At 43.7% G+C, this 18644-nt stretch overlaps 1 protein-coding gene across 1 annotated transcript in view; it reads left to right on the top strand.

Annotated features, from left to right (window-relative positions):
• si:dkey-91m11.5 (PH_BCR_vertebrate and RhoGAP_Bcr domain-containing protein) overlaps positions 1–18644 on the top strand; it is a 373564-nt gene that overhangs the window by 293220 nt on the left and 61700 nt on the right. Inside the window, exons 12-15 of the mRNA XM_038794107.1 lie at positions 502–577; positions 4933–5037; positions 9196–9270; positions 16967–17064. Of these exons, the coding sequence (XP_038650035.1) occupies positions 502–577; positions 4933–5037; positions 9196–9270; positions 16967–17064 (354 nt within the window). The remainder of the gene's footprint in view (positions 1–501; positions 578–4932; positions 5038–9195; positions 9271–16966; positions 17065–18644) is intronic.

The raw sequence follows: 18644 nt of genomic DNA, 5'->3' as shown, positions 1-18644 counted from the left end.
AAACAGATCCTCCGAAATGGTGATGGAAGAAAGAGTCACACAACTCGTAGCCGCAAAGGCGAAAGCCGGTGGCCTAGACTCTATAATACTTGTATCTGCCACATCTGCAAATAGTTACGTCCAATAAAACAGTTATTGTTCAGATATCTTTATGTCTCCGCAAACAAGATTCAACACGGGTAAGTATGATTGAAGTCAGAAACACAGCATATTGTAGGCACAGCATAAATCCCATTACTCCGGGTTTCAACCCACTATCGCGTGATTCCTTAAAATGTCACATTTCAAAATGATTGATAGGCCTTGGAACCTCTTGAATGTGTGTGTCCATAGCAAACAAATCTGAGCTAAATTAAATTTTGACAGCCAAGATGACCAGGAAAGAATATAAAGAATAATTCCAAATAATGCTGTTAAACCTGTATTCGATAATGTTGATAAATTGTGCTGTTAATTTTAGGATGACTTAATGAAAATAGTAAATCTGTTCCCTATCTGTAGAGCTACGTATTCCTGATATCATCAGATTATGAGAGGGCTGAATGGAGAGAAATCATTCGAGAACAGCAGAAGAAATGTAAGTGATTTAATTTCCTTTCTGCTAACATGTTGGACAAAGTCTACAATACAACACTGCAATCTTCCCATTAGTTCGTAAATAAAGCACTTGCGGTATAGCACAAAAATGTTGTGGTAGACTCAATTGTTTCCAGAGTTAAACGTTCTTATATTATATTACAATGCTAAATTTGTTTATAAAAGATCAACTCTCAAGATTGCACACAGGATTTCTTTTAGCTACCAATGTAGAATGTGAATTGAATTGTTTATTATTCATACAAAAGCAGACTCATTGGGTTGGATTCACCGTTTTTGGGATTATGTCCCCCACGCCGGAGTCAAACCTGTAGGGTTTTACTCCTGAAAATCCTGGATCAAAGGGACAAGAATTCCCAGCCCTGCAGGGGGCTAGCAGGGACCCCGGAGTAAATCTCGCAGCTTTTGCTGCATGTACGGGCCACCGCACTTCTCCAGCGGCCGCGCCATGCTCCATGGTGGACTCATACCGCAGAGATAGATCCACAAAGGAGACCCCCCCCCCCCCGATCAGCCGTGCGCCCGACCCTCCACGCCCGCACAAGCCTATAAGGCCCTCCGTTGGCCTTCGATCCACCCGCCCCCGACCTGGGCGGTTGTGGACTTAAGTCCGCAGCCACCACGCGAGTATCCTGACCAGCTGGACCAGGTTAGTTCCACGAGGTCGGGACTTCGGCCGGTCGGGGACGGAGGACTGCTGAACTGGCCTCTGGCAACGGCCCCAGGCGGCACGACGTACACTCCGGTGACGCGTTTTGCAGTGCCCGGGGAATTGACGAACTGGCGCCGGTCCCGATTTCCGCATCAAACTGGATTCTCCGCCCAGGCACCAGCTGCAATTTCGGAATCCAACCCGTTACTTTGTAATCACAAGTTGTTACATAGTAAGTAGGAGCAGGAGGAGGCCATTTGGCCCTTCAAACCTGCTCTGCCATTTATTATGATCATGGCTGATCATCCAACTTAATCTAATCCCGCCTTCTCCCCTTACCCTTTGATCCCCTTCGCCCTAAGTGCTATATCTAACTGCTTCTTAAAAGCATAAAATATTTTGGCCTCAACTACTTCCTGTGGTAACAAATTCCACAGGCTCACCACTCTCTGGGTGAAGAAATTTCTTCTCATCTCTGTCCTAAATGGTCCATATCCTCAGAGTGTGACCCCTGGTTCTGGAAACACCTACCATCGGGAACATCCTTCCTGCATCTACCCTGTCTGGTGCTATTTTCCCCTGAGAGGTCATTCCCTCAACAGTATCCAAAGTGTATATCTGTTTTGCAGGGGAATGGCCACAGGAGATTCCTGCACTGCCCGCCTAGCTCTCTTGCTCTGCCTAGTGGTCACCTATTCTCCTCCTGCCTGTGGAGTCTGAGCCTACAGTGTGACCACCTCTCTAAATGTGCTATCCACGATACTCTATTGTGTGAGGATGACTTCCTGCCGCACAAACTAATCCAGGGTGGTGTTCTATTTTGTCGTTTTCTTTCTCTCTCCACGGGTGCTGCCTGACCTGAATATTTCCACCACTTCCCATTTTTATTTCAGATTTGCAGCATACACACCACTTTGTCATTCTCGTCAATTTACACCAAACAGGTTTACCCGGTCTAGGACGCACACTTCAACCATGTCAAGTGGTGCTTAACGTCTGTGTACAGTTCTGGTCTGTATGTTATAAAAGGATATAAAGATCCTGGGAAGATGCAAGAAAGGATGATGCCAGACATTATAAAGACTGAACAGGCTGGGCTCTTTTCTCAAAAAAGAAAAGGCTGTGGGGGTGACCTGATAGGGGTCTTTAAGGCGCTGAAAGAGTTGGATAGGGTTAATGTGGAGATGTTCCTGCTTTTGAGAGAGATAAGAACTAGGGGAACATGAATATAAGATGGTCAGTAATGAATCAGCCGGGAATCCAGGAAAAATGTCTTTAACCAGAGAAAGAAGGGAATGTGGAAAACAGTACCACAGAGAGTGGATGAGTTTAAAATCATGGATCGATTTAAAGGGAAGCTGAATATACACATGAGGGAGAAAGCAATTGGAAGTATATTTTGTAAGGTGAGATGAAGAAAAGTGAGAGAAGGCTCATGTGGAGCATAAACAACTGCGTGAAACTGTTGGCCAAACATTGTTTCTCGGCTGTAAATTCTATTTATTGCTACATATAAGGCTCAGGGCAGCAATTCTGGTTGACTGCGTGGGCAGAGCATATGAGAAAGATAGTCACATGCACATTCACAATCACCTCTTTCTCATTAAATTCCTCTAGTTCTTTCCTCGCTATCTTCCTCTCTTTACCTTGCCCTTCCCTCTCTCCAACCCCTCTTCCCTCTATCCCTGTTTCCTTCACTCTTCCCATCCACGTTCCTTCACCCTGTACCTGACCTCCCCCTTTCCAACTCTCTCCCTCTCTGTCCCTCTCCCCCTTTCCGTCCTCCACTTTTCACTCCTCTATCCCTTCATTCACTCTCACCCTCCCCCTCCATTCACTCTCACCCTCCCTTTTCCCTCTCAACCCCCTTTGCCCTCTCGCTCCCTTTTCCTCTTCTCTCCTGCATAATCCCCCCTCTCTCTTTTTCTGCCTCTCCTCTCTCTCTTTCTCTCTCTCTCTTCCCCCCTCTCTCTCTCTTCCCCCTCCCTCCCTCACCTCTAACCCCCTTGCCCCTCTCTCTTACCCTTTACCTTCTCACTCTCTTACTCTCACCCCATATTATATTTTATATTTAGTTGAAGGAATGTTATTAAAACCCCTGGGTTCAAATACATACAGTTTGTCTGCTAAAACTGTGATTAATGGATCATAAAGGTGAGGAAATCACTGATTTTAACCATTTACTTGTTTACAGAAAGATGGCTAATGTAATATTGTTTATAGTTTTAGGAGGTTCCTTAAGCTGTGGATAATTTATGAGGGATTGTGTCCCATTTAGCTAAACAGGTAATGGGGCATCTTAGTTGGAGAATTTCATAGAATTTACAGTGCAGAAGGAGGCCATTCGGCCCATCGAGTCTGCACTGGCTCTTGGAAAGAGCATCCTACCCAAGCCCACACCACCTTATCCCCATTAGCCAGTTACCACACCCAACACTAAGGGCACTTTTGGACACTAAGGACAATTTAGCATGACCAATCCACCTAACCTGCACATCTTTGGACTGTGGGAGGAAACCGGAGCACCCGGAGGAAACACACGGGGATAACGTGCAGATTCCGCACAGTGACCCAAGTCGGGAATCGAACCTGGGACCCTGGAGCTGTGAAGCAATTGTGCTAACCACAATGCTACCATGCTGCCCCAGAAGACTGGAGAATGCCTTATGCTTGGGATACAGGTTATATAATTAATGGGAGGAGCTAGGTTTGTCTGTAGTTTGGCAATTTCCCATTGGATTTGAGTCTGACCAGGTCAAAGGATTTTCAGGTTGTTCTGAAAGGGTCTCTCTCTCCAAAGAGCTGCACAGATAAGCAACTAACCCTGATCGCTTATTCAGAAGTGGCATTTGAAATGTATTTGGTTGTTCAATTGGATAATTGGAATATAAATCCAAACTAGGGGTTTTTCACAGTAACTTCATTGCAGTGTTAACGTAAGCCTACTTGTGAAGTAAAGATTATTATTAGTATACAATGGCAGGTGTATTTGTGAGTTTATGTTTTTTTTCCTTTTATTGAATTGGAAAGTTATTACTGTGTTGCTAATGTGATTTATTATGTGTTTAAATTAAAGTTTGTTTTAACATAAAAGATACCTATTGGTTGGTGTTATCACTCCTGTGGTTAAGTAGTCATCCCTCAATCTTACAAATTAGTCCTAACATCTCTTTCTCCCTTGCACCTCTTGCTCTCCCCCTCTCTCGCGCTCTCTCTCCCCACAGTTCTTTCCCTTTCTCCCTTCTCTCTCTCTCTTAACTTATCCACTCTTCTTCCCTCTTCTCTCCAACCGCTCTCTCTCATTGTTATTGCCATGCATGAAGGCACACCCTAACAGCAGTTGTCACCTCCAACAGGAAATATTTGGGAAATTAAAATATTGACTGAAATTCTAAAGAATTCTTAGGAACGCAAAGAGTTTTAATGTTCAACAAGGAGGAATGATCCAATCAAACATATTTGATTTCTCAAAATGCTTCTTACTCCCTTTTCTATCCAGAAATGTTATAGTCTTTTGGACTCCATTATATTGTCCTCTTCAGTGGCCTTTCCTCGCCTACGTTTGAGGTCTTTGTCCACATTGTATATGATACTATGATACTACTAAAAAAAATAAAAACACAGACCTACTTCTAATGATGTATTTTCAGTACACTAACTGAAATGGTTTTCTTTTGTTGTAGGTTTTAAGAGTTTTTCCCTTACCTCTGTTGAACTACAGATGCTCACAAATTCATGTGTGAAGCTGCAAACCGTCCACAACATTCCATTAACTATCAATAAAGAAGGTAAGCAGCACCAAATGTCTTTATCCTGAACATGGCTTTGAATGAGATGTTTCCTGATGCGTTCTGTCAGGTTTTCTCTTACCAAGTAATTTAAACATTGAAATAGGTATTCAGCCTACTGGGTCATACAGTGCTTATGTTCCACACAAGTCTCCTCCCAATCTTCTAGATGTCCTACTGCAGATACTTAAACACAAAAGTCTGGGGCTGATGTTCCAGTGTAGTGCTGAGGTGTGCTGCATTGTCAGGGATTACCATCTTTTGTATGAGACATTAAACCGAGGTCCTGCCTGCTCACTCAGGTGGATATGAAAGATTTCATGATGCCATATTCCAGAAGGCTGGGTGGAGCCAATCTTTGCACTCCTAAGCATTTATTTACAGAGATATAAATGATAAATATGTATCTCCTAAACCCAAAAACCACAGTTTGTGTGATCGTATTTATAGAGACACAAGTGAATTGCCAGTTAGTGCCCACCATCTGCTTACATTAAATACAATTTCATACACAATTAACAGATGCCCTTCTTCCACTTCAAATAAAGTTTAAGGTGATATGTGCAGCCAAAATATTAAAATGTTTTAAATTAAAGATCTCCATATTCTGTAAAAGTATTACATTGCAAGATTGAAAGTGCTGGAAAATCTGAACCAGACTGGCAACATGTGTGCAGCGAGAAATAGAATTACTGTTTCAATAAATAAATCACTCCTGTGGTTTAGTAGTCTTCCCTCAATCTTACAAATTGCAAATTGTTGGGATCTTGTATGTGCAGTCCTAACATCTCTTCCTTGCATCTCTTGCTCTCTCTCTCTCCCCCATTCTCTCTCTCTCTTCCTCCCCGCCCACAAAAATAAATCCTGCAAAAATTCAGATTAGATAATATTCATCAGTCAGTCTCTCACTCTCTCTCACTGTCACTCTCTCTCATGGTGTATACATTATTCCATTCCAGTAAAACAGTTGATGAGTTAAAACCATCCATTTAATTTTAAAGATTTAATTTCCAGCATTTTTTGCAAGCGAGCAAGGTCAATCCATAACCTTCCTTGAGACCCATTTTCCATGGTGTATACATTATTTCACAATGTATAGCTATCTCCAGAACATTCATTGTTCAGAATCTCATTTAAATTCTATGACGAATTGAATCTCATGTCCACTGCCTCCACATCCTGAAGTGGGCCTCGAAGACACTGTTGATCTCCCGAGTGCCCCAGGGTGCAGCAGTCATGCACACTCCCAGGATAGCGGGCATATACATGCAGGATCCTGAGGCAGTGGTTGCACACGATCTGATCATTCAGGGAGTGGAACTCCTTCCTGTCAGTTGGGCACTTCCTGATGCTCCGTGTTTGCAGAGTGACATGCATGCCATGGATCGCCCCCTGGACCTGGGGCATCCAGACAATCACAGCAAATTCAGTAGCCCGGGCATCTCGGTGGGCCGGTCCAGCTCGAAGGTGATATAGTCAGATGCCCAAGCATACAGAGCATCCGTCACCTCCCAGATGCACCTATAGGCGGAAGATTGTGATATGCTACACAGGTCCCCATTGAGCCCTAGAATGACCCGGTGGCGTAAAGGATTAGGACTGAGGACGTGGAACAGGTGCCGAACTGTCTCTCGTCAGCTCATGGAATGACCAGTGATGCCTGTACACCTTGAGCCATCGCTGGCCTCCCCTCCTGAGTCCATCTTCCATCTGATGGGTGGCTGGGTCTTCAGGGTGTGGGTTCATCTCTGTACATGTGGTGCCGCCCCAAGACTGTGTTGTTGCAGCTACCTTCTCCGGTGCCTGGCCCCCTCGGACAGACAGGCTGTAGCTGTCATTGCCCCTGTTATGGGTCTCCACAATATTTAAAGATGGATTGAAGGTCTCACAGGCGCATTTCCCCCCCCCCCCTCCCCCCAAGGAAAGCCCCCAACCTGTAACGCTTCAGCTCCCTAACAAAGCCCAACCCTGCCCCCTTTCCCACCACCCGAGCACTGGGGCAGCAGCTCCACTGCCCTTGAGCTGCATGCAGGAAAATGGAGATAGCTACTCACTTGAAATGAAATTAAATGAAAATCACTTATTGTCACAAGTAGGCTTCAAACAAAGTTACTGTGAAAAGTCCCTAGTCGCATTCCGGCGCCTGTTCGGGGAGGCTGGTACGGGAATCGTGCTGCTGGCCTGCCTGGGTCTGGTTTCAAAGCCAGCGATTTAGCCCTGTGCTAAACCAACGCCACTTCCTCACTTCCCCTCAGTAGCTATTGAACCAGGTTCCCATTTTTGAAAGGGAGCACTAAACGACTCCCGTGTGACTTCCCGCTGTGGAGTCGGGTAACCCCTGGGAGGCCACTGCATTCAACGTCAATCTCCTTATTAAAATTGAAATGATTGCAAATGAGGGTTAATGATATTCTCATCATTTTTGAACAAAATCCAAACTTGCCATCGAGGGCAGGCCAGGTGAATCGCAAAGTGCCTGGCATAAATTGCAATTTTGCACTCTCCCGCTAGTCACCTGGCACACTCCAAGCTACACTGGTGGCAACACGGTTGCTGAATCGTGCCCATAGTCTCACCAGTGCTCTCTACAACTGAAGCATAAACTACCTACCTTTGTATTCAATTCCCTTCACAGTGAACAATAGCATTCTGTTCGCTTTCCTAATTCCAGTGGTACCTGTATTCCAGCCTTTTGTGATTTATGCACAAGCACACCCAGATTCCTCTGCATCTCGGAGCTCTACAATCTCTCATCATTTAAATAATATACTTTTTTATTCTTCCTACCAAAATGGACAATTTCACATTTGTCACGTTATATTTCATTGGCCAGATCTTTGCCCACTCAGTTAACCCATCTGTATTTCTTTGTAGCCTCCTTCTGTCCTCTTTGCAATTTACTTTCCTACCTATCTTTGTGTCATCATCAAACTTAAAAACGATACCTCTGGTCCTTTCGTCCAAGTCATTTTTCTAAATTGTAAAATGTTGAGGCTCCAGCACTGATCCCTGTGGCACACCACTTTTTACAACTTGGCAACCAGAAAATGTGCCACTTATGCCTACTTTCAGTTTCTTGTTAGCTTGCCAATCTTACCCGACACCATGAATTTTGATTTTTCATAATAACCTTTGACGAGGCAACATACCAAATATTTTTTTGCAAATCTAAGTTGACCTACCCGGTTCCAATTTATCCACAGCACCTGCTACTCCTTCAAAGAATGCCATGTTGACTCAGCCTGATAACTTTGATTTTTTTCCAACTGAATAGAGAAAAGAAAAGAGAGATCCTGACCTACTTCTGTAACTGTACATTGTAGGTTATTGCATGATTTTCAATTTACTAATATTTTGTGGAAAGTTTTAACAAAGACCTAAATCCTCAAACATTCTATAGTGAATTTGCTTTATCCATACTATGTTGGTGTTATTCAGAAAGATGAATAAGATTTATGGCTGTGCAGTGGTTAAAATGTAACATGCAAAGTCTGGAACATACAGAAGTGACACTTATGGATATAACATAAATGCAATTAACATATGGATAGTTATATTTCATTCTTAAACAAATGTTAACAGTGGTTGACACTGTTGCCTCACAGAGCCAGGGACCCGGGTTCAATTCTGGCCTTGGGTAACTGTCTTCTCCCTGTGTCTGTGTGGGTTTCCTCCGGGTGATCCGGTTTCCACCCACAGCCCAAAGATGTGCAGGTTGGGTGCTGATTGACTATGCTAAATTTCCCCTTAGTATCCAGGGATATGTGGGTTACGGGATTTCAGGGATCGGGTGGGAGTCTGGTTAGGGTGCTCTTTCAGCTGGTGCAGACTTGATGGGCTGAATGGCCTCCTTCTGCATTGTAGGGATTCTATGATATGCATAGCACACATATCCTAACATTGAGACTAATGTGAAATTCATAAACATTTCTGATTGATTGTTGTGTAGCTGTCTCTTGAGGCTTTTTAATCCTGACTTTGTTTAAATACACATCCTGAAAAGAACTAGTTACTTTTGACAATCAACCGTTTCCAGGCAAATCACTCACACAAAATGGATTTATGTCTTCAAGTAATAATGATAAGAGCTAATTACAGTGGTACATCTATCTGCTGCTGACCATACAATTTACCACACTGTTGCTTTGCTGCTCACAGATGATGAATCTCCTGGCCTGTATGGGTTCCTGAACGTAATCGTCCACTCAGCGACTGGATTCAAACAGATATCGAGTAAGTCAATAAACATTTACTGTTGCTCACGTTCAGTCAAAGAACAAAGAAAAGTACAGCACAGGAACAGGCCCTTCGGCCCTCCAAGCCCGTGCCGACCATGCTGCCCGTCTAAACTAAATTCTTCTACACTTCCAGGGTCCGTATCCCTCTATTCCCATCCTATTCATGTATTTGTCAAGGTGCCCCTTAAACGTCACTATCGTCCCTGCTTCCACCACCTCCTCCGGCAGCGAGTTCCAAGCACCCACTACCCTCTGTGTAAAAAAACTTACCTTGTACATCTCCTCTCGCACCTTAGACCTATGCCCCTCGCACCTTAGACCTATGCCCCCTAGCAACTGACCCCTCTACCCTGGGAAAAAGTCTCTGACTATCCACTCATAATTTTGTAGACCTCTATCAGGTCGCCCCTCAACCTCCTTCATTTCAGTGAGAACAAACCAAATTTCTTCAACCTCTCCTCCTAGCTAATGCCCTCCATACCAGGCAACATCCTGGTAAATCTCTTCTTTTGTTTTTCTTTTTGTTTTTTATAAATTTAGTGTCCCCAATTCATTTTTTCCAATTAAGGGACAATTTAGCATGGTCAATCCACCTACTCTGCACATCTTTGGGTTGTGGTGGCGAAACCCACGCAAACACGGGGAGAATGTGCAAACTCCACATGGACAGTGACCCAGAGTCAGGATCGAATCTGGGACCTCAGCACCGTGAGGCAGCAGTGCTACTCACTGCACCACCGTGCTGCCCTGTAAATCTCTTCTGCACCCTCTCAAAAGCCTCCACATCCTTCTGGTAGTGTGGTGACCAGAATTAAACACTATACTTCAAGTGTGGCCGAACTAAGGTTCTATACAGCTGCAACATGACTTGCCAATTTTTATACTCAGTGCCCCGGCCAATGAAGGCAAGCATGCCGTATGCCTTCTTGACTACCTTCTCCACCTGTGTTGCCCCTTTCAGTGACCTGTGGACCTGTACACCTAGATCTCTCTGATTGTCAATACTCTTGAGGGTTCTACCATTCACTGTATATTCCTTACCTGTATTAGACCTTCCAAAATGTTTGTGAACTCTGAGCTTCCTTTGTTAGTTTTACAGTACACATGATTCTGACTTGGACATCTGGAAAAAGAATCAATTGGAAATTATGAAAGGCAGTAAATAGGAAATAATGGTTGGCATAAGTGTAAGTTGGCTTTTTGATTACGAACGGCATCACAGACAAATCTAGTTCTATCCTCATTTCCATTTTCTAATACATTCCCAAAATTATACTTTGGAACACAAATTCTTTAAAGGCTGGTTATGAGGTGGGTTGGGAAGAGGGAGTGTAATTGTAGTATTTCCAGTTGTGACCTTGGCTGAGAGCAGAGACCAGGAATCAAATCTTTGTCTTAATGGTAAACCAGATGGTGCATTTCCTCACTTGAAGCATTGGGAAAGCTAATGTTCAATCCTTATATTGCTAATAAACCATCATTTATTGTTCAGTCACACAATTGTTACAGCACAGAAGGAGATATTTGGCCCATCGTTGGCCCACTGGTTGTCTGAATGAGCAATGCACCTCATGCCTTCCCCAAACCTCTCCCCATAATCTTGCACATTCTTCATCTTCAGCTAATAATCCATCTTTCTTGAATGCCTCATTTGAATCTGCCCCCACCATACTCTCAGGCAATGCATTACAGATCTTAACCACTTCTTGTATGAAAGCATTTCTCCTTATATCTCCATTAGTTCTTTTGCCAATTATCTTAAATCTGTGTCCTCGCATTCTTAATCATTAAAATTAAGCTAGGCATTTACAGTCAAGCTGCAGTAATGAGAGAGTTGGAGGGATATATTGTTGCTGAACAGTTTTGGCGGGCTGAAAGATACGGTTAGATTGCTGGAAGAAACCTGATTGAGATGGTGTTATATCAATTAGAGATTGAGCTATGATCTGATGATTAGACAAGGCTTCAGAAGATGAGTGGGATTGGACATGGCAACATGAGACAAAAATAATCAGAAAGGAGATGTTTTTTTAAATACAGAAAGCTTTAAAAGGTAGAAAACAAAGCATTGGCAGCCTTATGTGGGAATTTAAGTTCAGTACAATATTCCAGACCCAGCAGAATGACTTTCAGCTTTCATCTCACATGCTGTTGTCCACCTTATGTAGGCTTGTTAGAGGACATTTCAATGAATCCTGCGTCTGGTCCTGTGCAGCGCCTATGACTGGAGACCTGTGAGCAGGGAAAGCAGCAGACAGGCTCTTCAACCAAACAGATTGAAAAATTCTCATTGAGGCGTGCAGACTGCAAAGCAGGAAGTAAATAGTTGGAAATATAAATTACATTTAAATTATTGTACTGAAAGATTCGGGCATTAATGAAGATATAGAGACACTAGAGAGAGGCCAGCATTTGCCACCCATCCCTAATTGCCCTTGAATTGAGTGTCTTTCTTGTCATTTAAGAGGTTAAAGAATCAACCACATTGTTGTAGGCCAGACCAGCTTCCCTGGATCATGGGTGTAGTGACATTATTACCATGCTAACATACAAACATACAATTTGCAGTGCAGAAAGGGGCCATTTGTGTTTGCACCAGTACTTGAAAGTTTTGAACACCCTGCTTAGGGGCTGGTTTAGCACAGTGGGCTAAACAGCTGGCTTGTAATGCAGAACAAGGCCATCAGCGCAGGTTCAATTCCCGTACCGGCCTCCCCGAACAGGCTGTGGAATGTGGCGACTAGGGACTTTTCACAGTAACTTCATTGAAGCCTACTTGTGACAATAAGCGATTATTATTATTATTATTATTATTAAGCACACGCGTCCACCCTATCCCAGTAACCCCACCTAACCTTTTGGACACTAAGGGGAAATTTAGCATGTGCAATCCACCTAACCTGCACATCTTTGGAGTGTGGGAGGAAACCGGATCACCTGGAGGAAACCCAAGCAGACACAGGGAGAAAGTGCAAACTCCACACAGCCAGTCAGCAGAGGCCGGAGTTGAACCGGGTCCCTGGAGCTATGAGGCAGCAATGCTAACCACAGTGCCGCCCATATCTTCCCTATATGACATCTAAATTCCAGGGTCATATGTATTAGGAAAGATGAGCAGCTTGAGTCTCTCTCCTTTTTACATAGAATTTACAGTGCAGAAGGAGGCCATTCGTCCCATCGAGTGCACCGGCTCCTGGAAAGAGCATCCTACCCGAGGTCAACACCTCCACCCTATCCCCATAACCCAGTAACCCCACCCAACACTAAGGGCAATTTAGCCTGGCCAATCCACCTAACCTGCACATCTTTGGACTGTAGGAGGAAACCGGAGCACCCGGAGGAAACCCACGCACACACGGGGAGGATGTGCAGACTCCGCACAGACAGTGACCCAAGCCGGAATCGAACCTGGGACCCTGGAGCTGTGAAGCGATTGTGCTATCCACAATGCTACCGTGCTGCCCCCCGAAAAGTGAAGGCTAAGGGAGCTGACATAAAAAAAGTTTTTAAAGTAATTAAGGTTTTGATAAAGTAGACACCGAGAGAATGTTTCCACTCATGGGGAAGAGCAAAATTAGTGGCCACTAATATAAGATAGTTACCAAGAAATCAAAATGAGAATTCAGAAGGAACAACCTTCCTCAGATAGTGGTGAGAATGTGGAACTGATACCACAGGGAGTGGTTGAGGTTAAAAATATAGATGCATTTAAGGACAGGTTAGATAATCACATGACTGAGAAGGAAATTGGATTATGATAGAACCAACACACTATCTCACCGTATCCCTCAATCCTTTTTCTCTTCAGAAACAACTGACTTCAGTAGTCTTTTTTTTCTTCTTTCTTTTAACATTGTAGTTTTTCTTTCTTTGGTATTTTCGCTGAGTGGAGCGGAAGAGAAACCTGGATCTGAGTCAATATTCAAGCCCTGCACTAGAGACTTGAATATGCTGACACTCCCAACGCAATACTGGGGGAGTACTGCATTGGTCAAAGTTTCCACTTTCAGATGAGACATTAAAGCATGGCCCTGTCTGCCTTCTCAAGTAGTCATGGTAGATTCCATGACATGATTTTGAAGAACAGGGACTTTCTCCCCAATGTACTGTATAATATTTATCCCTCAATCAACACTGAAAACACAGATGGTTAGTGTGCAGAAATTGACTAGCACATTTCCATACATTAAAACAGTGACTACACTTCAGAAAAGTACTTCATTGGCTGTAAATCATTTTGGGACATCCTGAGGCTGTGAACATGCTGTATTATTGTAAGTGTTAAAAGGTTGCTACACAAGTGCAAATCTGTGTCTCTTTTTCTTTACCACCAAGTCTATCGATTATGTTTCATGAATTTCAAGGAATTTACAGTGCTGAAGGAGGCCATTTGGCCCATCGAGTCTACACCGGTCCTTGAAAGAGTACCTTACTTACACCCACACCTTCACCCTATCCCCGTAACCCAGTAACCCCACCTAACCTTTGACCACTCAGGGGCAATTTAGCATAGCCAATCCACCTAACCTGCACATCTTTGGACTGTGGGAGGAAACCGGTGCACCAGAGGAAACCCACACAGACACAGGGAAAACGTGCAGACTCCGCACAGCCAGTGATCCAAGCAGCAATTGAGCCTGCGACCCTGGCGCTGTGAAGCAACAGGGCTTGCTACTGTGCTGGCCACACGGCGGATCCTGGAACTCAGAGCCACTTAGTTCACATTCTCACTGTAATATTTCTTCTCAGTACTTTGCATTCCCTTTATATTTACTTTACCTGTTCCCTGATGTTCCCTTGGATTGCCACCTTGCCATGGTGGAAGGGCTTGCACGTTCCGTTGATCGCAAGAACAATGCCGTAGGGAGCATTAAACTCCTGGCAGGGTCACCCATGACGGTAAGGTGGGAGGAGAGGAACCACACAAAGCACAATGTCTTAAACAACGAATCAGGTGGAAAATGCTTGTATGGTATCAACGGTTGCGATGGCAGGTGAAGCCTGCAGCAGTAGGGAGATCCCCAGTCATCGAGGTTCCCTTGCCACTTGAACTGGACCTCTGTCAAGAACTGTGTGTCTGTTGATGAGCAATGGTACACCCATGTTAAAAAATGTCCTGTACCAGGCATCTACCTAGAGGAAACCAGCACACAACCCAAGAGACCTACTTGGAGGAATCTGCTCATTGAAGGGACACAATTCTTCGAGGATACCCGATGGAAAGAGGAGGCCCGGAAAAAGAGCCTGAGAAAGGAATACCAGTGATGCCGAGTCCAAGAACCAATCCCACATCCCGGAAATGCCTGCCAAGTGTGTGGTCGAAGATGTCGCTCTAGGATTGGGCTCATCAGCCATGCAAGAACCCACAGAACCCATAACCAGTAACTCGGAATTTCTTAGGTAGACAATCATACTCGTTAGCAAGTGATCACCGAAGAATATGTTCAAATCTTTCCCCTTCCATATGAACATAAGAAATAATGTAAAAACATAAGAAATAGAGCAGGAATGGACCATGCAGCCCATCAAGCTTGCTCCGCCATTCAGTATGATGAAGGCTGATCTTCAGCTTCAACTCTACTTTTCCACCTGCTCCTCATATCCCTTGATTCCATAAAATCAAAGGTCTGGTATTCACAGTTTAAGTATTTCAATAATGGTGCATCCACAACGCTCTGAAGTAGAGAATTCCAAAGATTCACAACACTTTGCGTGAAAAACATTCTCATCATTTCAGTCCTACATAATGCCCCTTTATCCTTAGACTCTTCCCCCATGTTTTAGAATCTCTATCCAGGAGAAACAAGTTCTCAATATCTACCCCTTCAGAATCTTGAATGTTTCAATGAGATCACTTTGCATTTTTCTAAATTCCAGAGAATATATGCCCAATTTACTCAGTCTCTCCTCATTGGACAACCCTCTCATCCCAGGGACCAATCTAGTGAACCTTGTCTGTACCACCTCCAATGTAAGTCCATTTCTTGTTAAATGTAGAGACCAAAACTGGACGCAGTATTCCTGATGTGGCCTCACTAAAGCACTTTACAATTACAGCAAGACTTCTTTATTCTTGTACTCCAAACCCTTTATAAAACAGGGGCTGGTTTAGCACAGTGGGCTAAACAGCTGGCTTGTAATGCAGAACAGGGCAGCAGCATGGGCTCAATTTCCGTTCCGGCCTCCCCGAACAGGCTGTGGAATGTGGCGACTAGGGGCTTTTCACAGTAACTTCATTGAAGCCTACTTGTGACAATAAGCAATTAGCATTATTATTATTATTATTAAAGGCCAACGTTCCATTTTTTTTCTTAATTGCTTGCTGTACATGCAATAGCTTGTCTTCCTAATTGCTTGTTGTGAGCCTGCAATCTGCATTCCCAACTTGCCCGGCTCCACTTGAAGCAAGACATCAACTTCCCCTCCTAATGTTTGTAGGAGAAGGCCAGCTTCTTCATGACTTGGGTTCACGGCACCTAAGGCAATCGTAAACAATAGTCAGGCTGCAGGAGTCTTTTGCAGGATAACTTTAAACGGTCTTACCCATGCCTTTCCACCCGCCCCAAGGCCCCCTCATATTTTCTATGCCAATACCTAGCACTTGCATGACCATTCACCCCGTATATACTCTGTTTAGAACCCTATAGTAACTATAGCATATGGAGAAAAGCTTAGAAACAGCCATACATTTTTTCAAAATAAATTTAGAATACCCAATTCTTTTTTTTCCAATTAAGGGGCAATTTAGCGTGGCCAATTCACATACCCAGCACATCTCTTTTGAATTGTGGGGGTGAGACCCACCAGACACGGGAAATTGTGCAAACTCCACTCGGACAGTGATCCGAGGCCGGGATCAAACCTCGGTTCTCTGCACTGTGAGACCACTGCGCCACGTGTCGGCCCTAAAAACAGCCATTCATAATTTTCTTAAAACGCTGCTGTGACCACAACTTCATAAACATGTCCCTCGACCAGATGTTTAAAGTATCAATAGCAGAAACGTCAAACATTTTACACCTTTCCATCGTGTGTGAGTAAACGTTGAGTCATTGACAAAATAAATCGAAGAAAAAAAAGCTGTCAGTCAATCAACAACTTCCTTGTGTACAGCTGTTGAACAAACTAATGGGAGTCTGGGCTCAGCCAACTATGCATAATAAGGCATGGCCTTATTTTAAGTGATATGTAAACCGTTGGAATCTAGGGTTGGAAGGATGATAGAAATAAAATATGATTTAAACCTTTCGCATTTTAACAATGGTTCAGTGACTATCAGTAGGCTATTCCAATCCTGTGCAGTCCTCTTTCTATGGCCTTAGAATACTGCATTACATGGTGGAGAGAGAAATTGAATTAGGTAATTGCAGCTACTAATAGGTTATGGACAGCCATTGTCTCTGGAACTTGTGCAATTGCTGCAGGGAGTTGAAGAGAAAATTCCGACACTACTCCTGAAATTGGTAACAAGCTTTTATTTTCCCCGAGGAGTTAGCTGTTTGACAGCAAGAGAGGATGGTGTATGAGGTTGTACTGTAAAATAGGCAAAAGAGAATTGTTGGGCCAGACTTGCTTGGCTCTAGTTTCATTCCACTGGCTATGTATTTTTTTCATTTTAACGTGCAGCACTTCTTATCCAGATGTCTCACAAAGTTATTACCTATACATTTGTTTCTCCTGCTTTTGAACAGATTTGTACTGTACATTAGAAGTAGATTCATTTGGCTACTTCGTTAACAAGGCAAAGACGAGAGTCTACAGGGATACAATGGAACCAAACTGGAATGAGGTGGGTTTTCATGCTGCACATCTTGGGCCCTTGTTCATATTAACCTACTATTCCATCTGACTGCAGTGGCATTTATGCAGTTTTATTCTGTTTTCCAGGCTGGAAGACAGGCTGGTAACCTGTTTTCCGATAGTGTTAACTTTGTGACTGTCTTTCTAATGCTTGATTGGGAAATAGGACCATTCATCTTTTGAGTTTTCGCTGCCTCACAGTGAGGTAACATTGTGTCCCAATCTGCATGTTCCCTGGAGAATTTACCTACTGTTTGCTGAACTAATGCTGTCTGATAAGACTGTCTAAGTCTGATAAGATTGGTCTGACAACTCAGAAGCTCCCAAATTGACAGCTTAGAAAATGTACTGAGTGGTTTGAACCCTGGTCTGTTTTGTGTCAGCACATTGCAGTCATTGACTCTCTGCAATTGTATTCTGTGCATCTTGGCTTGGGAGGGTTAAAATTAGATGAGGCTCTTGTGACTGACCATTGTCCATTCTGCTTTCCTCTCCCTCAGTGATCAAATTTCCAGCACTTTTGAATGAATAATTTATTTTTTTGGAACAATGTACATCATCTTGGTGGTGGGAGGGGACACCCAGGTCTTTCTGAAATTGAAAAGAGAAATGGGGTACCATAGAACCATAAAAATGATACAGCACAGAAGGGGTTATTTGGCCCATCTTGTCCATGCCGACCAAGGTGAGAATGACTGCCCTTGACATCAAGGCAGCATTTAACCGAGTATGGCATCAAGCAGCCCGAGCTAAACTGGAGTCAATGGGAATCAGGAGGGGAATTTTTTTGCTGGTTGGAGTCATACCTTGCACAAAGGAAGATTATTGGAGGTCAATCATCTCAGTTCCAGAACATCATGCAGGAGTTCCCCATGGTCATGTCCTAGGCTCAACCATCTACAGCTGCTTCATCAATGACTTCCCTTCTATCATAAGGTCAGAAGTGAGGATGTTTGGCAATGACTGGATTGGAATGGATTTGTTTATTGGCACGTGTACCGAGGTACAGTGAAAAGTGTTGTTCTGCATACAGCTCAAACAGGTCATTCCGTGCATGAAAATAAAATACATAATAGGGCACCATAAAATACACAATGTAAATACATAGACACACGCATTGGGTGAAGCATACAGGGGTGTAGTACTACTCAGTAAAGAAGATGTGTGAAGAGATCAGATCAGTCCACCAGTCCATGAGAGGGTCGTTTAGGAGTCTGGTAACAGCATTGATTGCACAATGCTAAGCACCATTTGAGACTCCTCAGATAATGAGGCAGTCCATGTCCAAATACAGCAGGACTTGGGTTGACAAGTGGCATGTTCCATTCGTGCCACACAAGTGCCGGGGAATGACCATCTCCTACAAGAGAAGATCTAGCTATTGCTCCTTGACATTCAATGGCATTACCATCGCTGAATCCTCCACAATCAACATCCTGGGGTTTACAATTGATCAGAGACTGAACTGGACTAGCCATATTAATACTGTGACTACCAGGGCAGGTCAAAGGCTACAAAACCACCTGACAACCTCTCTTTCTCTCTCTCTCTCTCTCTCTCCCCCCCCCC

The sequence above is a fragment of the Scyliorhinus canicula genome, chromosome 1 (genome assembly GCF_902713615.1).
Source record: "Scyliorhinus canicula chromosome 1, sScyCan1.1, whole genome shotgun sequence".
NCBI classification, from domain to species: domain Eukaryota; kingdom Metazoa; phylum Chordata; class Chondrichthyes; order Carcharhiniformes; family Scyliorhinidae; genus Scyliorhinus; species Scyliorhinus canicula.
The sequence above is the reverse complement of the archived record's forward strand: the minus strand, read 5'-3'. Positions and strand labels throughout refer to the sequence as shown.